General features: G+C 46.3%; 1 protein-coding gene across 1 annotated transcript in view; it reads right to left on the bottom strand.

Moving 5' to 3' along the window:
• Positions 1-1,571: 1,571 nt before the first annotated feature.
• LOC115126430 (zinc finger protein 638-like) overlaps positions 1,572-26,088 on the bottom strand; it is a 45,804-nt gene continuing 21,287 nt past the window's right edge. The window contains 19 exon segments of the mRNA XM_065026003.1: positions 1,572-1,890; positions 2,916-2,962; positions 3,010-3,105; positions 3,200-3,316; positions 5,206-5,553; positions 8,878-9,045; positions 9,862-9,967; positions 10,762-11,138; positions 11,141-12,503; positions 12,742-12,798; positions 12,915-13,142; positions 13,564-14,593; positions 14,828-14,985; positions 19,892-20,020; positions 21,128-21,176; positions 21,178-21,374; positions 22,092-22,235; positions 22,840-23,008; positions 25,720-25,877. Coding sequence (XP_064882075.1) covers positions 1,825-1,890; positions 2,916-2,962; positions 3,010-3,105; positions 3,200-3,316; positions 5,206-5,553; positions 8,878-9,045; positions 9,862-9,967; positions 10,762-11,138; positions 11,141-12,503; positions 12,742-12,798; positions 12,915-13,142; positions 13,564-14,593; positions 14,828-14,985; positions 19,892-20,020; positions 21,128-21,176; positions 21,178-21,374; positions 22,092-22,235; positions 22,840-23,008; positions 25,720-25,877 — 5,007 coding nt within the window. The 3' untranslated portion in view covers positions 1,572-1,824.

Below are 26,088 nucleotides of genomic sequence, written 5' to 3'. Positions count from 1 at the left end.
TTTCAGAGGAGGACTGATCCTGGATCAGCCTGTAAGATCATAACTATATTGACTGGGGGGGGACTGATCTATAACTATATGGACTGGGGGGGGAATGATCTATAACTATATGGACTGGGGGGTGGGGGGACTGATCTATAACTATATGGACTGGGGGGGGGACTGATCTATAACTATATGGACTGGGAGGGGGACTGATCTATAACTATATGGACTGGGGGGGGGGACTGATCTATAACTATATGGACTGGGGGGGCTGATCTATAACTATATGGACTGGGGGGGACTGATCTATAACTATATGGACTGGGGGGACTGATCTATAACTATATGGACTGGGGGGGACTGATCTATAACTATATGGACTGGGGGGGGGACTGATCTATAACTATATGGACTGGGGGGCTGATCTATAACTATATGGACTGGGGGGGGGACTGATCTATAACTATATGGACTGGGGGGGGACTGATCTATAACTATATGGACTGGGGGGGACTGATCTATAACTATATGGACTGGGGGGGACTGATCTATAACTATATGGACTGGGGGGGGACTGATCTATAACTATATGGACTGGGGGGGGGACTGATCTATAACTATATGGACTGGGGGGACTGATCTGTAACTATATGGACTGGGGGGACTGATCTATAACTATATGGACTGGGGGGACTGATCTATAACTATATGGACTGGGGGGACTGATCTATAACTATATGGACGGGGGGGACTGATCTATAACTATATGGACTGGGGGGGACTGATCTATAACTATATGGACTGGGGGGGACTGATCTATAACTATATGGACTGGGGGGGACTGATCTATAACTATATGGACTGGGGGGGACTGATCTATAACTATATGGACTGGGGGGGACTGATCTATAACTATATGGACTGGGGGGCTGATCTATAACTATATGGACTGGGGGGGACTGATCTATAACTATATGGACTGGGGGGCTGATCTATAACTATATGGACTGGGGGGACTGATCTATAACTATATGGACTGGGGGGACTGATCTATAACTATATGGACTGGGGGGGACTGATCTATAACTATATGGACTGGGGGACTGATCTATAACTATATGGACTGGGGGACTGATCTATAACTATATGGACTGGGGGGGGGACTGATCTATAACTATATGGACTGGGGGGGGCTGATCTATAACTATATGGACTGGGGGGGACTGATCTATAACTATATGGACTGGGGGGGCTGATCTATAACTATATGGACTGGGGGGGACTGATCTGTAACTATATGGACTGGGGGGGGGGGACTGATCTATAACTATATGGACTGGGGGGGGACTGATCTGTAACTCATATGGACTGGGGGGACAGATCTATAACTATATGGACTGGGGGGGGCTGATCTATAACTATATGGACTGGGGGGGACTGATCTGTAACTCATATGGACTGGGGGGGCTGATCTATAACTATATGGACTGGGGGGGACTGATCTATAACTATATGGACTGGGGGGGGACTGATCTATAACTATATGGACTGGGGGGGACTGATCTATAACTATATGGACTGGGGGGACTGATCTATAACTATATGGACTGGGGGACAGATCCTGGATCTACACTCCTGTACTCAGATCCTCTGTCTCCCCATATAGTGTAGTATTATGACCAGACTTACAGTTGTTTCAGACACACAAATTAGAAAATATAGATTGAGTTGGGAGTCAAATGGCACCCTGCCACCAGAGCACTACGGGGCTCTGGTCTAAAAGTAGTGCACTATTTAGGGTATAGGGTGCCATTTGTGAAACATCCAGGGTCAAGGGGGTCATTTGGAGACGGAGCCGAGGCTAGAACTTCCTGCTTGTTGCTTCTGACGCTTCAGGTAATATTTCTGGAGAAAGAGGGGGATAGAGAGAAAGAGGGGGATAGAGAGAGAACGAGAGAGAGAAAGAGGGGGATAGAGAGAACGAGGGAGAGAGAGAGAGAGGGGGATAGAGAGAGGGAGAGAGAGAAAGAGGGGGATAGAGAGAGAACGAGAGAGAGAAAGAGGGGGATAGAGAGAGAGAGAGAAAGAGGGGGATGGAGATGAAACAGAGAGAGAGAGGGATGGAGATGAAAGAGAGAGAGAGAGAGAGAGAGAGAGAGAGAGGGGATGGAGATGAAACAGAGAGAGAGGGATGGAGATGAAAGAGAGAGAGAGAGAGGGGATGGAGATGAAAGAGAGCGAGAGAGAGAGAGAGAGGGGATGGAGATGAAAGAGAGCGAGAGAGAAAGAGGGGATGGAGATGAAAGAGAGCGAGAGAGAAAGAGAGCGAGAGATAAAGAGAGCGAAAGAGAGAAAGAGAGAGAGAAAGGGGGATGGAGATGAAAGAGAGAGAGAGAGGGGATGGAGGTGACAGGTAGAGGTTATTATCATTGTTAGTTGTCCAGAACTGGTTATTTACAGGCCTAATAATGAAACCAGTCAATTCCAATGTAAAAATATACCTTCAAATTTAGATTATTCTCCTTGGCTACCCCCCCCCCAGTCAGTCCGGCTCCCCAACTAACTGTCAGTCCGGCCTCTCCCCCCCCACCCGTCAGTCCCCCCCCAGTCAGTCCGGCTCCCCAACTAACTGTCAGCCCCCTAACTAACTGGTATAGAGATGTTGATACCTGCATGTTCTGATAGTGTTGCAGACTGCTACAGTGGGTCTTCTTGGCTGTGTCCCCCACCCGGTCCCACCCGTCAGTCCCCCCCAGTCAGTCCGGCTCCCCAACTAACTGTCAGCCCCCCCTAACTAACTGGTATAGAGATGTTGATACCTGCATGTTCTGATAGTGTTGCAGACTGCTACAGTGGGTCTTCTTGGCTGTGTCCCCCACCCGGTCCCACCCGTCAGTCCCCCCCACTAACTGGTATAGAGATGTTGATACCTGCATGTTCTGATAGTGTTGCAGACTGCTACAGTGGGTCTTCTTGGCTGTGTGTGTCAGTCCCCCCCACTAACTGGTATAGAGATGTTGATACCTGCATGTTCTGATAGTGTTGCAGACTGCTACAGAACGTAGAACAGAGAACACAACCTACAGAAGAACCCTGTCTTAGGAACCACAAAGTCCTGGCCTGGAGAGAGGAGAGAGGGAGGGGGGTCAGTTCAACCTGATAAGAAATAGTGTGTGTGTGTGTGTCTGTCGGGGAGTGTGTCTGTCAGTATCACCTATAGGGTTGTGAGGGCTGAAGGGAGGCAGTTTGAAGTCTGTGATCAGTGGAGACTCAGAACGACAACGTTTTAATTCAGGCTCCTCTTCCTCCTCTCTTCTCTGTTCACTGGCTTCTAGAGAGAGAGAGATAGATGTGGAGAGAGAGAGAGAGAGATGTGGAGAGAGACAGAGATGTGGAGAGAGAGAGATGTGGAGAGAGAGAGAGAGATGTGGAGAGAGAGAGGAGAGAGATATGTGGAGAGAGAGAGATGTGGAGAGAGAGAGAGAGATGTGGAGAGAGAGAGAGAGAGAGATGTGGAGAGAGAGAGAGATGTGGAGAGAGAGAGAGAGAGAGATGTGGAGAGAGAGAGAGATGTGAGAGAGAGAGATGTGGAGAGAGAGAGAGATGTGGAGAGAGAGAGATGTGGAGAGAGAGAGAGAGATGTGGAGAGAGAGAGAGATGTGAGAGAGAGAGAGAGAGAGATGTGGAGAGAGAGAGATGTGGAGAGAGAGAGAGAGAGAGAGAGGAGAGAGATGTGGAGAGAGGAGAGAGAGAGATGTGGAGAGAGAGAGATGTGGAGAGAGAGAGAGAGAGATGTGGAGAGAGAGAGAGATGTGGAGAGAGAGAGAGATGTGGAGAGAGAGAGAGAGAGAGAGAGAGAGATGTGGAGAGAGAGAGAGAGAGATGTGGAGAGAGAGAGATGTGGAGAGAGAGAGAGAGAGAGAGGAGAGAGATGTGGAGAGAGAGAGGAGAGAGATGTGGAGAGAGAGAGATGTGGAGAGAGAGAGATGTGGAGAGAGAGAGAGAGAGAGAGAGAGAGAGAGAGAGAGAGAGAGAGATGTGGAGAGAGAAAGAGAGAGAGATGTGGAGAGAGAGATGTGGAGAGAGAGAGAGATGTGGAGAGAGAGAGAGAGAGATGTGGAGAGAGAGAGAGAGATGTGGAGAGAGAGAGAGAGTGGAGAGAGAGAGAGAGAGAGAGAGAGATGTGGAGAGAGAGAGATGTGGAGAGAGAGAGATGTGGAGAGAGATAGAGAGAGATGGAGAGAGAGAGAGAGATGTGGAGAGAGAGAGAGAGAGAGAGAGATGTGGAGAGAGAGAGATGTGGAGAGAGAGAGGAGAGAGATGTGGAGAGAGAGAGAGAGAGATGTGGAGAGAGAGAGATGTGGGAGAGAGAGAGATGTGGAGAGAGAGAGATGGAGAGAGAGAGAGAGAGAGGAGAGAGAGGAGAGAGATGTGGAGAGAGGAGAGAGATGTGGAGAGAGGAGAGAGATGGAGAGAGAGAGAGAGAGAGATGTGGAGAGAGAGAGATGTGGAGAGAGAGAGAGAGGAGAGAGATGTGGAGAGAGAGAGAGAGAGAGGAGTGGAGAGAGAGAGAGAGAGAGGAGAGAGATGTGAGAGAGAGAGGAGAGAGAGAGAGAGGAGAGAGATGTGGAGAGAGAGAGAGAGAGAGAAAGAGAGATGTGGAGAGAGAGAGAGAGATGTGGAGAGAGAGAGAGAGATGTGAGAGAGAGAGAGAGATGTGGAGAGAGAGAGAGAGATGTGGAGAGTGAGAGAGAGAGAGAGATGTGGAGAGAGAGAGAGAGAGATGTGGAGAGAGAGAGAGAGATGTGGAGAGAGAGAGAGAGAGAGAGAGATGTGGAGAGAGAGAGAGATGTGGAGAGAGAGAGAGAGAGAGGGAGAGAGATGTGGAGAGAGAGAGAGAGGAGTCAGGAAGAACAAAGGCGAAGGGAGAAAACAGATTAATTTGGCAGCAAGAACAGAGTCCAGATATCATGTCATTATGTTCCTATCAAACACACGTCTCCATGACCACCATTAGGAACATCCAGGGACGACCTGATATTCACACCGCCTGGAATACAGATACCAGCCAAGGAAAAATGACTCAGTCTGTGGTCACATTTGAAAAAGATGACACATACGTTTCAAAAATAAAACTTCTCCACGGGAATGTGACACCTCAGTGACGCTACGAGGCTGGTGTCTCATGAACTACTGAACAACATGTGGTTCTCTCTCTACCTTGTGGTGTCGTGGAGTCCGTCCAAGCTTTTCCAACACTGATATCTGTTGTCTCCTGTTTCCCCTCCAGACTCTGGTTCTCAGGGGGGTCCGTCTGCCTCTCCTGCCCTGCTGAGGAGGCCTCCAGGCTGGGTTGGTCTGCCGGGGTATCAGCCTTCCTCTCTTTCTCCTGGAGGTCTGGGACCGAGGCAGCTGGTTGGGCGTCCACCTCTGAGGTCACAGCGACTTGGAGCAATGAGGAGGGAGCGTCAACGGAAGCTGTGTCAGTGGGAGGAGTCGTATCTGCCCGAGGCTCCTCCTCTTCCTCTTCTGTAACTCTCACCTTCTTCACCTTCACTGGTTTCCTGGCTGTGATGAGAGAAGATGGAGAAATACAGCTGCAACATTATAACTCAAATCCTGTCTCTGTGTCTCTGAGTGTGTGTCTCTGAGTGTGTTTCTCTGAGTGTCTCCGAGTGTGTCTCTGAGTGTGTGTGTGTCTCTGTGTGTCTCTGAGTGTGTGTCTCTGAGTGTGTGTCTCTGAGTGTGTGTATGTCTCTGTGTGTCTCTGAGTGTGTGTGTCTCTGTGTGTCTCTGAGTCTGTGTGTGTCTCTGTGTGTCTCTGAGTGTGTGTCTCCGAGTGTGTGTGTGTCTCTGAGTGTGTGTCTCCGAGTGTGTGTGTCTCCGAGTGTGTGTGTGTGTCTCTGTGTGTCTCTGAGTGTGTGTCTCCGAGTGTGTGTGTGTCTCTGAGTGTGTGTCTCCGAGTGTGTGTGTGTCTCTGTGTGTCTCTGAGTGTGTGTGTGTCTCTGTGTGTGTGTGTCTCTGTGTGTGTGTGTGTCTCCGAGTGTGTGTGTGTCTCCGAGTGTGTGTGTGTCTCTGTGTGTCTCCGAGTGTGTGTGTGTCTCTGTGTGTCTCTGAGTGTGTGTGTGTCTCTGTGTGTCTCTGAGTGTGTGTGTGTCTCTGTGTGTCTCTGAGTGTGTGTGTCTCTGTGTGTCTCTGAGTGTGTGTGTGTCTCTGTGTGTCTCTGAGTGTGTGTCTCCGAGTGTGTGTGTCTCTGTGTGTCTCTGAGTGTGTGTGTCTCTGTGTGTCTCTGAGTGTGTGTGTGTCTCTGTGTGTCTCTGAGTGTGTGTCTCCGAGTGTGTGTGTGTCTCTGTGTGTCTCTGAGTGTGTGTATGTCTCTGTGTGTCTCTGAGTGTGTGTGTCTCTGTGTGTCTCTGAGTGTGTGTGTGTCTCTGTGTGTCTCTGAGTGTGTGTCTCTGAGTGTGTGTGTGTCTCTGTGTGTCTCTGAGTGTGTGTATGTCTCTGTGTGTCTCTGAGTGTGTGTATGTCTCTGTGTGTCTCTGAGTGTGTGTATGTCTCTGTGTGTCTCTGAGTGTGTGTGTCTCTGTGTGTCTCTGAGTGTGTGTCTCTGAGTGTGTGTGTGTCTCTGTGTGTCTCTGAGTGTGTGTATGTCTCTGTGTGTCTCTGAGTGTGTGTATGTCTCTGTGTGTCTCTGAGTGTGTGTGTCTCTGTGTGTCTCTGAGTGTGTGTCTCCGAGTGTGTGTGTGTCTCTGTGTGTCTCTGAGTGTGTGTATGTCTCTGTGTGTCTCCGAGTGTGTGTATGTCTCTGTGTGTCTCTGAGTGTGTGTATGTCTCTGTGTGTCTCCGAGTGTGTGTATGTCTCTGTGTGTCTCTGAGTGTGTGTCTCCGAGTGTGTGTGTGTCTCTGTGTGTCTCTGAGTGTGTGTGTCTCTGTGTGTCTCCGAGTGTGTGTATGTCTCTGTGTGTCTCTGAGTGTGTGTGTCTCCGAGTGTGTGTGTGTCTCTGTGTGTCTCTGAGTGTGTGTCTCCGAGTGTGTGTGTGTCTCCGAGTGTGTGTGTGTCTCTGTGTGTCTCAGAGTGTGTGTGTGTCTCTGTGTGTCTCAGAGTGTGTGTATGTCTCCGTGTGTCTCAGAGTGTGTGTGTGTCTCTGTGTGTCTCAGAGTGTGTGTGTGTCTCTGTGTGTCTCTGAGTGTGTGTGTGTCTCTGTGTGTGTGTGTCTCTGTGTGTCTCTGAGTGTGTGTCTCCGAGTGTGTGTGTGTCTCTGTGTGTCTCTGAGTGTGTGTCTCCGAGTGTGTGTGTGTCTCTGTGTGTCTCTGAGTGTGTGTCTCCGAGTGTGTGTGTGTCTCTGAGTGTGTGTATGTCTCTGTGTGTCTCAGAGTGTGTGTGTGTCTCTGTGTGTCTCAGAGTGTGTGTATGTCTGTGTGTCTCAGAGTGTGTGTGTGTCTCAGAGTGTGTGTATGTCTCTGTGTGTCTCCGAGTGTGTGTGTGTCTCTGTGTGTCTCCGAGTGTGTGTGTGTCTCTGTGTGTCTCTGAGTGTGTGTATGTCTCTGTGTGTCTCTGAGTGTGTGTGTCTCTGTGTGTCTCTGAGTGTGTGTGTGTCTCTGTGTGTCTCTGAGTGTGTGTCTCCGAGTGTGTGTGTGTCTCTGTGTGTCTCTGAGTGTGTGTATGTCTCTGTGTGTCTCTGAGTGTGTGTATGTCTCTGTGTGTCTCTGAGTGTGTGTGTCTCTGTGTGTCTCTGAGTGTGTGTGTCTCTGTGTGTCTCTGAGTGTGTGTGTGTCTCTGTGTGTCTCTGAGTGTGTGTCTCCGAGTGTGTGTGTGTCTCTGTGTGTCTCTGAGTGTGTGTATGTCTCTGTGTGTCTGAGTGTGTGTGTCTCTGTGTGTCTCTGAGTGTGTGTGTGTCTCTGTGTGTCTCTGAGTGTGTGTATGTCTCTGTGTGTCTCTGAGTGTGTGTGTCTCTGTGTGTCTCTGAGTGTGTGTGTGTCTCTGAGTGTGTGTCTCCGAGTGTGTGTGTGTCTCTGTGTGTCTCTGAGTGTGTGTATGTCTCTGTGTGTCTCCGAGTGTGTGTATGTCTCTGTGTGTCTCTGAGTGTGTGTATGTCTCTGTGTGTCTCTGAGTGTGTGTCTCCGAGTGTGTGTGTGTCTCTGTGTGTCTCTGAGTGTGTGTGTCTCTGTGTGTCTCCGAGTGTGTGTATGTCTCTGTGTGTCTCTGAGTGTGTGTCTCCGAGTGTGTGTGTGTCTCTGTGTGTCTCTGAGTGTGTGTGTGTCTCTGTGTGTCTCTGAGTGTGTGTCTCCGAGTGTGTGTGTGTCTCCGAGTGTGTGTATGTCTCTGTGTGTCTCAGAGTGTGTGTGTGTCTCTGTGTGTCTCAGAGTGTGTGTGTGTCTCTGTGTGTCTCAGAGTGTGTGTGTGTCTCAGAGTGTGTTTATGTCTCTGTGTGTCTCCGAGTGTGTGTGTGTCTCTGTGTGTCTCTGAGTGTGTGTGTCTCTGTGTGTGTCTCTGAGTGTGTGTGTCTCTGTGTGTGTGTGTGTCTCCGAGTGTGTGTGTGTGTCTCCGAGTGTGTGTGTGTGTGTCTCCGAGTGTGTGTGTGTGTCTCCGAGTGTGTGTGTGTGTCTCCGAGTGTGTGTGTGTGTGTCTCCGAGTGTGTGTGTGTGTCTCCGAGTGTGTGTGTGTGTGTGTCTCCGAGTGTGTGTGTGTGTGTGTCTCCGAGTGTGTGTGTGTGTGTGTCTCCGAGTGTGTGTGTGTGTCTCCGAGTGTGTGTGTGTGTGTCTCTGAGTGTGAGTGTGTGTGTCCCTGAGTGTGAGTGTGAGTGTGTGTGTCTCCGAGTGTGTGTGTGTGTCTCTGAGTGTGTGTGTGTGTGTCTCTGAGTGTGAGTGTGTGTGTGTGTCCCTCTATCTTACCAGAGGTCTGTCGGGCCCTCTTCCTCCCCCTGGCTCCTCTCCTTGTGGTAACAGCCTCCTCCTCCTCCTCCTCCTCTCCCACTTCATCCACGGTCACAAAGTCCATTCTCCTGATTTCCTCCATGCCCCTGCCGTCGTCCTCTGCACCAGGAGACCCTGTAGCATCAGCTAGAGGAGAGAAATGGTTTAGAGGACGAGAGGACTCCTCCCCTTCTGTCCCGATACACCCCCCCTCTGTCTTGATACAACCCCCTCCCCTTCTGTCTCGATACACCCCCTCCCCTTCTGTCCCGATACCCCCCCCCAATTCATTCTGTACCGATACCCCCCCCATTCTGTACCGAAACCCCCTCCCATTCTGTACCGATACACCCCCACAATTCTGTACCGATACACACTTCCCCCTTCTGTCCCGATAAACCCTCTCCCCCTCTGTCCCGATACACCCCCCAATTCTGTACCGATACACACACCCCCAATTCTGTACCGATACACACACCCCCAATTCTGTAACGATACACCCCCAATTCTGTAACGATACACCCCCAATTCTGTACCGATAGCCCCCATTCTGTACCGATACCCCCCCCCCCCAATTCTGTACCGATACCCCCCACCATTCTGTACCGATACACCCACCCCTCCCAATTCTGTACCGATACACCCCCCCAATTCTGTACCGATACACCCCCAATTCTTTACCGATACACCCCCTGCCCATTCTGTACCGATACACCCCGCCCATTCTGTACCGATACACCCCCCCATTCTTTACCGATACACCCCCCATTCTGTACCGATATACCCCCCACCATTCTGTACCGACCCCCCCCATTCTGTACCGATACACCCCCGCCCATTCTGTACCGATACCCCCATCATTCTGTAAAGATACACCCCCTCCGCCATTCTGTACCGATACACCCTCCCACCCCCTTCTGTCCAGACTCCAGACACCCCCCTGTTCTACTCTGACAGACAGACCTGTGTGATCAGTTTGCTGGTTCTGCGCTGGTTCAGGACTCTTGTTCTGCTCTTCCTCCTCATCATCCTCCCCATCACCTCCAGCCTCATCCAGGGTTACCAGAGTCTGATAGGAGAGAGGTCAAAGGGTGTATGACTGAGAAAGGGAGAGGAGAAAGACGACAGAGAGAGACGACAGAGACGACCGAGACGACCGAGGGGGGAGAGAGACGACCGAGAGAGGAGAGACGACAGAGAGAGAAGAGAGACGACAGAGAGGAGAGAAGAGAGACCGCAGAGAGGAGAGAAGAGAGACCGCAGAGAGGAGAGAAGAGAGACCGCAGAGAGGAGAGAAGAGAGACGACCGAGAGGAGAGAAGAGAGACGACCGAGAGGACAAAGACGACAGAGAGAGAAGAGAGAGACGACAGAGAGGAGAGAAAAGAGAGACGACAGAGAGGAGAGAAGAGAGAGACGACAGAGAGGAGAGAGAGACGACAGAGAGGAGAGAAGAGACGACAGAGAGGAGAGAAGAGAGACGACAGAGAGGAGAGAGACGACAGAGAGGAGAGAGATAACAGAGAGGAGAGAGAGACGACAGAGAGGAGAGAGAGACGACAGAGAGGAGAGAGAGACGACAGAGAGGAGAGAGAGACGACAGAGAGAGAAGAGAGACGACAGAGAGAGAAGAGAGAGACGACAGAGAGAGAAGAGAGACACGACAGAGAGGAGAGAAGAGAGACGACAGAGAGGAGAGAAGAGAGACGACAGAGAGGAGAGAAGAGAGACGACAGAGAGAGAGAGAGAGACGACAGAGAGGAGAGAGAGACGACAGAGAGAGGAGAGGAGACGACAGAGAGAGGAGAGAGACGACAGAGAGACGACAGAGAGCGGAGAAAGCAAGCAGCAGATATTTCCTGACCTCTGGGTTGAAGGTGTCTCCTGATTCGTCCTCCTGGCTGAAGGGGAGTGGCTCCAGGCAAGGCCCCTCCGCTCCGTCATCCTCTCCGATCTCATCCAAAGTCACCAAGCCCTCAGTATCCACTCCGACCCTCTCCTCTCTCTCCTCCTCCCTCGTCCGTTCCTTCTCTCTACTCCTCCTCCGCCCTTTCTCTCTCTCCTTCCCTCTGTCCTTCTCTCGCTGCTTATCCTTCACCAGTTTTTGTTTCTTAATAAGTTCTTCCTCTTCGGCGGCGTCATCTGGGTAATCCTCCTCCTCCTCGCTGACCTCATCCAAGGTGACAAGGTTACTCTTTTTTGGGGTACCCCCCTCGGACTCTCCTGTTGGGGTCTTGGTCCCTCTTGAGTTTTGGATACCTTCTTAATCTCCTTCTTCCCCTTCTTTTGGGGTGTCTTCTTACCCCCCTTTAGAGGCTTGGAGCCCCCCTGACATTTAGAGTCAGTCGTATGGTTGTCCAGAACTTGGGTCGTTTCCGTCTGATCGTCGACTGAATCTAGTATCTGGAACCCCTCCATCTCTCTGGGTAGAGAATCTCTTCGGCCTCCTTGGCCTGTGAGAGAGGAGTCGGCCATGTTGTCTTCAGTGTCTTCTAGAGAGTCGAGGATCTGGAAAGCAGATTCTTCGTCGTTGGAGATCTCTTCGTGTTCCTCTAGTGTAGCTTGAGGCACCTGGGAACCTGTAGATTCGGAGGCTGCAGGCGCCTGGTAACCCAGAGATAGAGATCCAGACTGTTCTTGAGTGTCTTGACTGCCCTCTTCTCCGTCTCTAGGTGTGTCATCATCCACAGCTTCGTCGAGTATCTGGAAATCACCATCATCATCATCTGGTACTTTATCAATAAGTGATTGGGGCACCTGGTGACCCGACACCGTCTCCACCTCTTGTAGTTGCAGGGCCTTCTGAAGGTTTCGCTCCTTGGCTGAGGCAGAAGGATGGGTCAGACCAAGCTCCAGGGGACAGGCTCCATTCTGAGCCTCGGTACCCAGATTCGAGGAACCTTTTTCAGCCTGGGTCGTCTCCTCGCTCCCCTCTATCTCTGGAGATTTTTCAGCGGTAGTCTCCATATCGCTTTCTGACACAGCACTTTTCTCTTCCTTGTTGTCGGTCACTGCAGTGTCCAATACTGACATCTTGTGGTGGGATGACGGTACTACATCATCCGTGTCACATCCCTTAGTGACCACTACGACTTCCTCTTCCGACTGAGACCGAGTCTCCAAGGGAACAGGCTCCGCCTCTGTATCGGCTATGCTGGTGTTGTCGTCGGCAGCTTCCTGGGTTTCTGCGGCTTCGGTTGCTACAACAACAGCCGCTGATGACCTGGTCTTGCGTCCAGAGGTGGCAGGTGGTTGAGGTTTAGCTGCTGCCTTTTTTGCTGCGGCTTTTCGTGGAGTCTTCTGAGCAGGGGGGGTAGAGGAGGAGGACGTGGGTGTCTCCTTGTGCTCCAGGCTAGATTTCGGAGATGGGGTATCTGGGGTACCCCTCTTGCGTTTGGACGATCGTTTTGACCTTTCCGAGGCCTTATCTTGGGTCTTGTGCGACGGAGATGAGGATGACTGCGGTGGGTTGGTGTTCTCAGCCTCATCCCCTTGCACCTCATCCACAGTAACAAACTGGTCCATGTTGAACTGGTCCAGATCGAAGGAGTTGGCTTCATCGGGGATGACGTCAGACGTAAACTCATCTCCAGCGTAGCAACTAGCCTGAGGTAAAGAGAGACAGAGATGAATGCAAATAATTAATTCATCAAAATCAAATTAAATCTTCCACAAGTTCAACAGAAGTGCTGTAGTTTGAAATCAGATGTAGTTTGAAATCAGTTCTGTAGTTTGAAATCAGATGTATGAGAGTTTGCTACAACAGACTGTAGCGGTTATAGATTCTGTACAGGATGTGGCATTTTAAAGAAATGTTGGCGTTTGGAAAGCATCGTCGGCTCACCGTGTCTTTAGACCTGCTCCTAGAGGAGAGGGTCGTTTTACTGCTGCTACCGAGGCTCTGTGGAACCAACAGAAACATTTACCAGGATCATTTCTCGCTCAGAAATAGAATCAAATCATAAAAAATATAGAATTGTCATTCAGCATCACGCCTTGCTTTTCTTCTTCTCCTACCTTGCTCCTCTCCTCTTCCTCTTCTTTCCTCCCCTTCTTCTTGGCGGGGCTGCCGTCGGGTCTGCTGCTCCTGCGAGAGCCAGAAGAGGAGCTAGAGGAGTTACCCTGTCTAGACGTCGAAGGATCCTGCTCCTCCTCGGAAGGAGCACGGCTGCTTCTATGCCTTGAAGAGTCTCTCCTTTCTGGGGAGAGGCGCCGGCCTCTCCCTCCGGAAGCCTCGGTCTTCCCCTGGATGAATTCATTTTATTAGACATTTAAACATATAATGAGTTGCCTCAGTCATTAGAGTACAATACATACATTCAAATATTAGCAGAAGCTAAGGTAACAGTATTGCTTCCATCCCTCTCCTCGCCCCTACATGGGCTCCCTCGAAGCAGCCACCCTGGACGCATCGTTTCCCATCGCTCCCCAAAAGCCGCAGCCCTTGCAGAGGGGAACAACTACTCCAAGTCTCAGAGCGAGTGACGTCACCGACTGAAACGCTATTAGCGCGCACCACCGCTAACTAGCTAGCCATTTCACACCGGTTACACTAAGGTGCAATGAATCAGACTGTCAGTGATTCAAATCTGTCAGACTGATTCAAATCTGTCAAGGTTGAAATGATATCTGTCCCTTAAATTCACATTATTATTATGATACGTACATTCTTGTGGTCTGGTTGGCCAGATCCTGAAGGTGTCTTCTTCGTGTCGGTGGTCTTCTTGTCCGGCTGTGTCTTCTTCTCTGGTCGCGGCTCCTCTTTCTTCGCCGTCTCTTTCTCCCCAGTCTTCTCTTCTGACTCAGCCGGGGTCTTTCTCTCCGCCGTCTCCCCAGCTGCAGGGCTCTCCTGGTTGGGTAGAGGCTTGGCCTGGATCCCCTCTCCCTGGTTGTGTTCCTGTTTCGCCTGTTCCTCCGCCAGTCTCCCCATACGGTGTTGGTGCACCGCTGCCTCCAGGGCCTTGAGGATCTCCTCGGTGACCGGAGGAAAGTCCTGAGGTTTGTCTTCAACATTTAACTCTACCGGGACAGGAGCCGGTGTTTGTGCCGGTACCAAGGCAGCAACGGTGTCAGAGTCGACGGGATTGGCCACGTTATCAGCTCCCTCCACAGCGGAGATCAGACGAGGTTCTGTTGTGGCCACAGTCGTCACGGTTTCACTAGCCAACGCAATGACATCACTGCCCTGTTGTGGGACCGCAGCTAGAACCTGTTCGGGTCCTGCTGCAACCTCATTGGTCGAGGCAACGCCGTCGGTGCTCTGGGTTTCCATGGCGACCTCTTCCTCAGGAGCGGACACGGCGACCGTAGGTAACGAGGCGGAAACGACGACGGTCGCAGTGTCTTCCTTGTTTCCGTTTGCCTCCTCCTCAGTTTTCATCCCTCCATCCTCTTTGGGAGGATGAGCGTTCTTCTTCTTCCCATCTTTAGTCGAGGAAATCCCACCCTCTTTCCCTCCAGACTCCGCCACCGTTGCCTTTCCGTCGGAATTCATCACCACGACGTCACTTCCTGGTTGCTTGACCTCCGCGACAATGACGTCGTCACCCGGTTGCTTGGTCGCCACAGCAACAGGCTGAGAGGATGAGACTGTAGCATTGGTGCTGGTAGTAGTGGAAGTAACAGGTTTAACTGGGGTTGTGACATCTTTAGCTACAGGCTTCTTGCCTTTGATTGGTTTCTTCTTGGCTTTGGTGCTGAAATAACAAACACGTAAATTATAAAATAAGTGATGTTTACATGCCCAGATCAGTCTGAAAGGTCTCCAGAGGAACACATGGGACAGGAGTTGTTCCCTGACAAGGAAAAACAATGGACTCTAATTGTATCCTACGCCCTTAGAAAACAGGACGTTAATACAATGATTGGATTGGATGGACTGACAGATCAAATCTAGGAAGTTAATGAAAAGGTTGAGTTAAGATATTTACCTGACAACAGATGTCTTCTGGGCTGGGGGCTGCGGTGCTGGTTTATCCTTGACCAGCAAGCTGAACTTCAGAGGGTTGTTCTGAACTACACTGGGGGACTTCTGGAAATGAAGACACACGGTCATCGCCACCGACGACGATTCCATCTCAAAATAGATCTGAGACAGAGAGAGAAACATATATATTAAACAAACCAATTCATCTGATTTGTTATCTGTGTCGTCTCCTGACGAATCAGAAATGTTTTAAAAAATGCAGTCGGAGGTTCCAGGGTCCTAATTGGTTACACGGAGAAAGCATTCGGACCCCTTGATTTTTTAACACATTTTGTTTTGTTATTATTATTATATTATAGATATTATTATATTATTATTATACAGCCTTATTATAAAAATGATTGTTTTTTCCCAACATCAATCTACAAACGATACCCCATAACGACAAAGCAAAAAACAGAATTTTGTTGTTGCTAATTTACAAAAAAAAATAGAAATAAATGAAATTTCATATTTACATTAGTATTCAGACCCTTTACTCAGTACTTTGTTGAAGCACCTTTGGCAACGATTACATCCTAGAGTCTTCTTGGGTATGACGCTACAAGCTTGGCACACCTGTATTTGGGGAGTTTCTCCATTTCTTCTCTGCAGATCCACTCAAGCTCGGTCAGGTTGGATGGGGAGCGTCGCTGCACAGCTATTTTCAGGTCTCTCCAGAGATGTTCGATCGGGTTCAAGTCCGGGCTCTGGCGGGTCCCCTCAAGGACATTCAGAGACTTGTCCCAAAGCCACTCCTTCATTGTCTTGGCTGTGTGTTTTGAGTCGTTGTCCTGTTGGAAGGTGAACCTTCGCCCCACTGTGAGGTCCGGAGCGCTCTGGAACAGGTTTTCATCAAGGATCTCTCTGTACTTTGCTCCGTTCATCTTTGCCTCGACCCTGACTAGTCTCCCAGTCCCTACTGCTGAAAAACATCCCCACAACAGCATGATGTTGCCACCACCATGCTTCACCGTAGGGATTGTGCCAGGTTTCCTCCAGACGTGACACTTGGCATTCAGGCCAAAGAGTTCAATATTGGTTTCATCAGACCAGGGAATCTTGTTTCTCATGGTCTGAGAGTTTTTAGGAGCCTTTTGGCAAACTCCAAGCAGGCTGTCATGTGCCTTTTCCTGAGGAGTGGCTTCTGTCTGGCCACTCTACCATTAAGGCCTGATTGGTGGAGTGCTGCAGAGACGGTTGTCCTTCTGGAAGGTTCTCCCATCTCCACAGAGGAACTCTGGAGCTCTGTCAGAGTGACCATCAGGTTCTTGGTCACCTCCCGATTGCTCAGTTTGACTGGTCTCCTCCCTGACCAAGGCCCTTCTCCCCCGATTGCTCAAGGAAGAGTCTTGGTGGTTCCAAACTTCTTCCATTTAAGAATGATTGAGGCCACTGTGTTCATGGGGACCTTCAATACTGCAGACATTTTATCTTAACCTTCTCCAGATCTGTGCCTCGACACAATCCTGTCTCGGAGCTCTACAGACACTTCCTTCGACCACATGGCTTGGTTTTTGCTCTGACTTTCACTGTCAACTGTGGGACCTTATATAGACAGGTGTGTGCCTTTCCAAATCAATTGAATTTACCACAGGTGGACTCCAATCAAGTTGGAGAAACATCAAGGATGATCAATGGAAACAGGATGCACCTGAGCTCAATTTCAAGTCTCATAGCAAAGGGTCTGAACACTTATGTAAATAATGTCTGTTTTTTACGTTTCAATAAATTAGCAAACATTTCTAAAAATATGTTTTTACTTTTTCATTATGGGTTATTGTGATGTCATTATGGGTTATTGTGGTGTCATTATGGGTTATTGTGGTGTCATTATGGGGTATTGTGATGTCATTATGGGGTATTGTGATGTCATTATGGGGTATTGTGATGTCATTATGGGTTATTGTGATGTCATTATGGGGTATTGTGATGTCATTATGGGTTATTGTGATGTCATTGTGGGTTTTTATTTATTTAATCCATTTGGAATAAAGTCTGTTAATGTCATTATAAAATGTGACAATGTCATTATGGGGTATTGTGATGTCATTATGGGGTATTGTGATGTCATTATGGGTTATTGTGGTGTCATTAATTGTGATGTGGTTCCAGGGGTATTGTGATGTCATTATGGGTTATTGTGGTGTCAGCCTAAAGTGGTTGGTTCATTATGGGATCTATTGTGATGTCATTATGGGGTATTGTGTGTCATTACAAGGTTATTGTAGATTGTTAGAGGATTTTTTATTTATTTAATCCATTTCAGAATAAAGCTGTAATGTAACAAAATGGGTTCCAGGGATCTAATACCTTCTAATGCACACATGGTACCACTACAAGCCTAAAGTGGTTGGTTCAAGGGATCTAATTGGTTATAATCGCATGGTACCACTACAAGCCTAAAGTGGTTGGTTCCAGGGATCTAATTGGTTATAATCACATGGTACCACTACAAGCCTAAAGTGGTTGGTTCCAGGGATCTAATTGGTTATAATCACATGGTACAAGCCTAAAGTGGTTGGTTCCAGGGATCTAATTGGTTATAATCACATGGTACAAGCCTAAAGTGGTTGGTTCCAGGGATCTAATTGGTTATAATCACATGGTACAAGCCTAAAGTGGTTGGTTCCAGGGATCTAATTGGTTATAATCACATGGTACCACTACAAGCCTAAAGTGGTTGGTTCCAGGGATCTAATTGGTTATAATCACATGGTACCACAACAAGCCTAAAGTTGTTGGTTCCAGGGATCTAATTGGTTATAATCACATGGTACCACAACAAGCCTAAAGTGGTTGGTTCCAGGGATCTAATTGGTTATAATCACATGGTACAAGCCTAAAGTGGTTGGTTCCAGGGATCTAATTGGTTATAATCACATGGTACCACTACAAGCCTAAAGTGGTTGGTTCCAGGGATCTAATTGGTTATAATCGCATGGTACCACTACAAGCCTAAAGTGGTTGGTTGCAGGGATCTAATTGGTTATAATCACATGGTACCACTACAAGCCTAAAGTGGTTGGTTCCAGGGATCTAATTGGTTATAATCACATGGTACAAGCCTAAAGTGGTTGGTTCCAGGGATCTAATTGGTTATAATCACATGGTACCACTACAAGCCTAAAGTGGTTGGTTCCAGGGATCTAATTGGTTATAATCGCATGGTACCACTACAAGCCTAAAGTGGTTGGTTCCAGGGATCTAATTGGTTATAATCACATGGTACCACAACAAGCCTAAAGTGGTTGGTTCCAGGGATCTAATTGGTTATAATCACATGGTACCACTACAAGCCTAAAGTGGTTGGTTCCAGGGATCTAATTGGTTATAATCACACGGTGTATTGTATCGTTTGTGGCTGTTTACGTGGCAAAAAAACAGAGTTTAATGAAACTTGTTTGGATTTCTATTCTTCATCATCATCATGTCCAATCAACTGAATTTACCACAGGTGGACTATAATGGGGCGGCAGGGTAGCCTAGTGGTTAGAACGTTGGGCTAGTAACCGAAAGGTTGCAAGTTCGAATCCCTGAGCTGACAAGGTACAAATCTGTAGTTCTGTCCCTGAATAAGCTTTCTAATTCTTCTACGTGTCTTTTGTGCAATTTAGCTGTTTAGCGCATATTCCAATCCAGCGCCAAACTGGAGTCCGGGCCGATGCGCTGACCACGGTCTTGAATCCACTTGGACTGTAGATTGCATCCTTTGGAGTCCGGGCCGATGCGCTGACCACGGTCTGGATTCCACTTGGACTGCAGATGGTGTCCGGGCCGATGCGCTGACCACGGTCTGGAATCCACTTGGACTGTAGATTGCATCCTTTGAGTGGGAGTCAGTTGGACTGTGGGACTCAACACTTCACCCTTTGAGTGGGAGTCAGTGGGACTCAACACTTCATCCTTTGAGTGGGAGTCAGTTGGACTGTGGGACTCAACACTTCATCCATTCTCTCTGCGACAGTAGATTCGTTCCCATATTATCACTCGCCTGCTGCTGAGGAATCTGTCCGATGGTATAGACCCGTTTCGCTCTGCGGTTGCTGTCGTCAGCGGTTGTCGTCGGCGGTTGTCGTGTAGTTTCACACTGCGCTGGCAATAATAACCGGCTTGTTTGTCAAGGGAAACGTACTGTTGTTGTTGTGGTATTCTGTGTTGTGTTAAATGATGTGATTGAACTAAACTAATCTATTTCAAGCTGTGGATGTTAAACCCACTTCTTTGCATTGGTCAACTTATTTCTAAAATCCCCACTGATGAGTATCAAAGTAGGGCGATATGGCTTAACTATATCACGGATATAGAAAGAAAGAAGGAAGGTATTTGACGTGTATCGTACCATCTACGGTTGACCGCGTAAAACAACACATTTCACTGCACCCACCAACGGCGTACGTGACAAAACGCTCGGTTCATTTTCGTATCTTCACCTCTGGATATCACCGTGGATGTATTTGGGGCGACGTTCCCAAATGCCCTTTTATGGTACGAATCCAGTTATTTTAAATGAGCGATACGTCTCTTTATGGTCTCTTTCTGAGCTGTGTCCACTTGTCCATCGTTTGTGGTACTACGTACAGCTAGCAGCGTTTTAGCCAAGTCACGTGCTAGCTGTCTAATCTGTTTAACCTTTTTGGGATAGGGGGCAGCATTTTCACTTTTGGATGAATAGCGTGCCCAGAGTAAACTGCCTCCCACTCTGTCCCAGATGCTAATATATGCATAGTATTATTAGTATTGGATAGAAAACACTCTGAAGTTTGTAAAAATATTTGAATGATGTCTGTGAGTATAACAGAACTCATTTATCTAATAAACGTGGAAGAAGCAACAACAACAAGAAGTAATTTATAAAAAGGAATTGGGTAATAATGAAAACCAGCATCTCTTTTGGGTAATTCATTCTCATTCTGAGAAATACCCATCTTTCCAACCCAGGTAGGGCGACTTGATTTCATCATCGGAAACAAAAGTCAACAGGCTACTTTCAAACAGCTGCCTAAGGCCTCCCGGTGTCTGTCCCTACCCTGTTGATCAGAGACAGCGAGTCGAGGTAGGAGCCGAAGCGCTTGACGAGGTCGTGAACCTCCTGGGATGCTGCAGTCCCTGCGGGGACGTTACTGACAATCAGAAGACGTTCCTTCAACGTTGGATCCTGTTTAGATAGAGGGTTATAAAGGGGTTATTAACAGGTTATAAAGGGGTTATAAAGGGGTTATTAACAGGTTATAAAGGGGTTATTAACAGGTTATAAAGGGGTTATTAACAGGTTATAAAGGGGTTATTAACAGGTTATAAAGGGGTTATTAACAGGTTATAAAGGGGTTATTAACAGGTTATAAAGGGGTTATTAACAGGGTACAAAGGAGTTATTAACAAGTTATAAAGGGGTTATTAACAGGTTATAAAGGGGTTATTAACAAGTTATAAAGGGGTTATAAACGGGTTATAAAGGTTATTAACAAGTTATAAAGGGTTATAAAGGGGTTATTAACACGTTATAAAGGGTTATAAGGGGTTATTAACAAGTTATAAAGGGGTTATTAACAGGTTATAAAGGGGTTATTAACAAGTTATAAAGGGGTTATTACCAGGTTATAAAGGGGTTATTAACAGGTTATAAAGGGGTTATTAACAGGGTATAAAGGGGTTATTAACAGGTTATAAAGGAGTTATTAACAGGGTATAAAGGGGTTATTAACAGGTTATAAAGGGTTATTAACATGTATAAAGGGGTTATTAACAGGTTATAAAGGGGTTATTAACAGGTTATAAAGGGGTTATTAACAGGTTATAAAGGGGTTATTAACAGGTTATAAAGGGGTTATTAACAGGTTATAAAGGGGTTATTAACATGTTATAAAGGGGCTATTAACAGGTTATAAAGGAGTTATTAACAGGGTATAAAGGGGTTATTAACAGGTTATAAAGGGGTTATTAACAGGTTATAAAGGGGTTATTAACAGGGTATAAAGGGGTTATTAACATGTTATAAAGGGGCTATTAACAGGTTATAAAGGGGTTATTAACAGGTTATTAAAGCAAGGTCTAATTAAGACATAAGGCCCAAGGGGGTGTGCTATATGGCCAATATACCACAGCTAAGGGCTGTTCTTACGCTCGACGCATCGCCATACACCACAAACCCCCCGAGGTGCCTCAATGCTTTTCTAATCTGGTTACCAACGTACTTAGAGCAGTAAAGATAAATGGTTTGGGGGACACAACAACGTAACCTTTCTAGTTAAATCTATGAACTTACCGTAGTGGTGAGGCCCATCAGAGTGGTGTACACACCCTCCTGAAACAGAAACAACACACGGCTATGATGACTGGACTGGGGGTGTGTGTGTGTGTGTGTCTGTGTGTGTGTGTGTTACCTGGAGGAGGTTTGTATCAGGGCGGGTCAGCGTGAAGGTGAGGGGACAGTCTAGTAGTTTAGGAGGGGTCTCTGTGTAGTTGGTCAACATAGCAAAGCTCTTCTGTTCTCTCTCCATACGGATTATGGCCTGTTGGGTCAAATACACTCATTATCACGACGACAACAAACACCCACATTATAGTACTGCATCAACAACAACAACAGACACCCACGTTACGGTACTGCATCAACAACAACAGACACCCACATTATAGTACTACATCAACAACAACAACAGACACCCACATTATAGTACTGCATCAACAACAACTACGTCTTGATTTTGTCATTATGTCTGAGGATAAGAACACCACATTAGACAAGACAAAATGTGTTTTAGCTTTCAAATGGAAATTAGCTTTAAAACAACTGAAATGTTTCAGCTCCATGGAGAAATTGGCTTAAAATGACAGAATTCCTCAACACTGCCAAGTTGAGGGCCTCTAAATTCTCTCCAACTCCAGCCTGCCACCTTTTGAGCCATGAAAACCCTACAGACACACATAGACAGAGACAGACACACAGAGACAGAGAGACAGAGACAGAGAGAGAGAGACATACACATAGAGAGAGAGAGACAGACACAGAGACAGAGAGACACACAGGGACAGAGAGACACACAGGGACAGAGAGACAAACAGCCATCTCTGATTGGGCAGAATGAAACACACAGCCAACCTACCCATCTCTGATTGGGCAGAATGAAACACACAGCCAACCTACCCATCTCTGATTGGGCAGAATGAAACACACAGCCAACCTACCCATCTCTGATTGGGCAGAATGAAACACACAGCCAACCTACCCATCTCTGGTTGGGCAGAATGAAACAGTTGTAGAGTCCAGGTTTATATCCGTAAGGCTTCACCAGAGCCAGAACATCTTCCTCTGTGTATCCAGTTTCTGGTAAACCTTCGATCTTCACAAACCGATTATTCACAATGTCAGGCTAAACACGGAAAAGAGGAGAGGGAGAAAGACGGATCAGTTTGTTTCTGACCCCATAGATACAGGTTCAGAGTCACCGATAATGTGATTCATGTTTCTGACCCCATAGACCCAGGTTCAGAGTCACCGATAATGTGATTCATGTTTCTGACCCCATAGACCCAGGTTCAGAGTCACCGATAATGTGATTCATGTTTCTGACCCCATAGACCCAGGTTCAGAGTCACCGATAATTCATGTTTCTCTGTTTTTAATGTCGTGGAGCCGAAGACATATTTCCTAATTACGTTTTTTCTAATTCTAATGACAGGGACAAATATGACTTTATTTAGGGCCATACGACTGAAAACATACGGCACGTTTCAGATAGAGATCTGGCCCCGGTGCGTGACCTAAACACCTCCTGGGCCCTGCTCCAGTGACCTGGCATATTGCCTCGCTGAACGCGCTCTGACAAAGGCTGCTGGGACTTTGGCTAGTTTACTCCTCCTACCTGCTCGCTACAAGTCCTTAGTGTCTAGAGATCTGGAGCTCACAGACACTCCCTGGAGAGACACCAGTGCTTTTGTGTGTAAAGATTAGAGAAGAAGAAGCCCAAAACGTACCTGCTGAGGACCGAGGGGACTTTTCCCCTTGGACTTGGTATTAGATCCACACACCTTGGGTGCGTTCTTGGTACCGGCAGTTTGCGGTTTAGTTGCGGTCGTTGAAGACTTGGTAGATGTTTTAGTTGACTTGGTGGTGCCGGTCTGGGACTGGGCTGCTGTCGCTTTCCTGAGAGAGAGAGAGGGGAAAGAGAGAGAGGGAGGGGAAGAGAGAGAGGAGAGAAAGCGAGAGAGAGAGAGAGAGAGGGGAAGAGAGAGAGAGAGGAGGGGAAGAGACAGAGAGAGAGGAGGGGAAGAGAGAGAGAGGAGGGGAAGAGAGAGAGGGAGGAGGGGAAGAGAGAGAGAGAGGAGGGGAAGAAGAGAGAGAGGGGAGGAGAGAGAGAGAAAGAGAGAAAGAGAGAAGAGAGAGAGGGGAGGGGAAGAGAGAGAGAGAGAGGAAAGAGAGAGAGGGGGAGGGAAGAGAGAGAGAGAGAAAGAGAGGAAGAGAGAGAGGAGGGGAAGAGAGAGAAAGAGAGGAAGAGAGAGAGGGGAGGGGAAGAGAGAGAGAGAGAAAGAGAGGAAAGAGAGAGGGGAGGAAGAGAGAGAGAGAGGGAGGGGAAGAGAGAGAAAGAGAGGAAGAGAGAGAGGGGAGGGGAAGAGAGAGAAAGAGAGAGAGAGGGAGGGAAGAGAGAGAGGAGATTTGTATTTTTGTACCTTAATAAATAAAATGTTGAAAAGGCCAGCGTTGACGTCCACCATGTTAGTGACGGTGCCGACTAATGAGATGATAAACTGAACAGAGAACAAAAACACATTGTATTTTATACCCATTTAATGAATGATCTCATACTGAATATATAGAGTTAATGATGTCACACTGAATATATAGAGTTAATGATGTCATAGTGAATATATAGAGTTAATGATGTCATAGTGAATATATAGAGTTAATGATGTCATACTGAATATATAGAGTTAATGATGTCATAGTGAATATATAGAGTTAATGATGTCACACTGAATATATAGAGTTAATGATCTCATACTGAATATATAGAGTTAATGATGTCATAGTGAATATATAGAGTTAATGATGTCACACTGAATATATAGAGTTAATGATGTCATACTGAATATATAGAGTTAATGATGTCACACTGAATATATAGAGTTAATGATGTCATAGTGAATATATAGAGTTAATGATCACTGAATATATAGAGTTAATGATCTCACACTGAATATATAGAGTTAATGATGTCATAGTGAATATATAGAGTTAATGATGTCATAGTGAATATATAGAGTTAATGATCACTGAATATATAGAGTTAATGATGTCACACTGAATATATAGAGTTAATGATGTCACACTGAATATATAGAGTTAATGATGTCATAGTGAATATATAGAGTTAATGATGTCATAGTGAATATATAGAGTTAATGATGTCACACTGAATATATAGAGTTAATGATGTCATAGTGAATATATAGAGTTAATGATGTCACACTGAATATATAGAGTTAATGATGTCACACTGAATATATAGAGTTAATGATGTCATAGTGAATATATAGAGTTAATGATGTCACACTGAATATATAGAGTTAATGATGTCATACTGAATATATAGAGTTAATGATGTCATAGTGAATATATAGAGTTAATGATGTGATCACTGAATATATAGAGTTAATGATGTCACACTGAATATATAGAGTTAATGATGTCATACTGAATATATAGAGTTAATGATCTCATACTGAATATATAGAGTTAATGATGTCATAGTGAATATATAGAGTTAATGATCACTGAATATATAGAGTTAATGATGTCACACTGAATATATAGAGTTAATGATGTCATACTGAATATATAGAGTTAATGATGTCATACTGAATATATAGAGTTAATGATGTCATACTGAATATATAGAGTTAATGATGTCATAGTGAATATATAGAGTTAATGATCACTGAATATATAGAGTTAATGATGTCACACTGAATATATAGAGTTAATGATGTCATACTGAATATATAGAGTTAATGATGTCATAGTGAATATATAGAGTTAATGATCTCATAGTGAATATATAGAGTTAATGATGTCATAGTGAATATATAGAGTTAATGATGTCACACTGAATATATAGAGTTAATGATGTCATAGTGAATATATAGAGTTAATGATGTCACACTGAATATATAGAGTTAACTAATGATGTCATAGTGAATATATAGAGTTAATGATCACTGAATATATAGAGTTAATGATGTCACACTGAATATATAGAGTTAATGATGTCATACTGAATATATAGAGTTAATGATCTCATAGTGAATATATAGAGTTAATGATCTCACACTGAATATATAGAGTTAATGATGTCACACTGAACATATAGAGTTAATGATGTCATAGTGAATATATAGAGTTAATGATCTCATAGTGAATATATAGAGTTAATGATGTCACACTGAATATATAGAGTTAATGATGTCACACTGAACATATAGAGTTAATGATCTCACACTGAATATATAGAGTTGATTAATTATATACTGAATATATAGAGTTGATGTCATAGTGAATATATAGAGTTAACTAATGATGTCATAGTGAATGTAGAGTTAACTAATGATGTCATAGTGAATATATAGAGTGAATGATGTCATAGTGAATATATAGAGTTAATGATGTCATAGTGAATATATAGAGTTAACTAATGATGTCATAGTGAATATATAGAGTTAACTAATGATGTCATAGTGAATATATAGAGTTAACTAATGATGTCATAGTGAATATATAGAGTGAATGATGTCATAGTGAATATATAGAGTTAACTAATGATGTCATAGTGAATATATAGAGTTAACTAATTCTGTTACTTTTCAGAAGAAGACTTCTTGTCCCGGTCCAGTTCCTTTGAGTCCTCCAGCAGAGTCTCTTCCTCCATTCGTATGATAACGACCTGGCCTCTGATGGTCAGTGTCTTACAGTTAGCCAGCAGTCTGGCATCCTCCTCTTTTTCAAACATTACTGATGCCTACGGGGGGGTGGAGAGAGAGATGGATGGAGAGAGGGAGAGGGGGATGAGAGAGGGGAGATGGAGAGAGGGAGGGGGATGAGATGGATGGAGAGAGCGAGAGGGGGAGTGGAGAGAGGGGGAGAGGGGGGGGAGTGGAGAGAGGGGGAGGGGAGAGAGACAATTTTTAAAAATAAACAGAAACGAATATGGAGCGAGGAAGGGAGGGACC

Source organism: Oncorhynchus nerka, linkage group LG12 (genome assembly GCF_034236695.1).
Source record: "Oncorhynchus nerka isolate Pitt River linkage group LG12, Oner_Uvic_2.0, whole genome shotgun sequence".
Classification (NCBI taxonomy): domain Eukaryota; kingdom Metazoa; phylum Chordata; class Actinopteri; order Salmoniformes; family Salmonidae; genus Oncorhynchus; species Oncorhynchus nerka.
The sequence above is the reverse complement of the archived record's forward strand: the minus strand, read 5'-3'. Positions and strand labels throughout refer to the sequence as shown.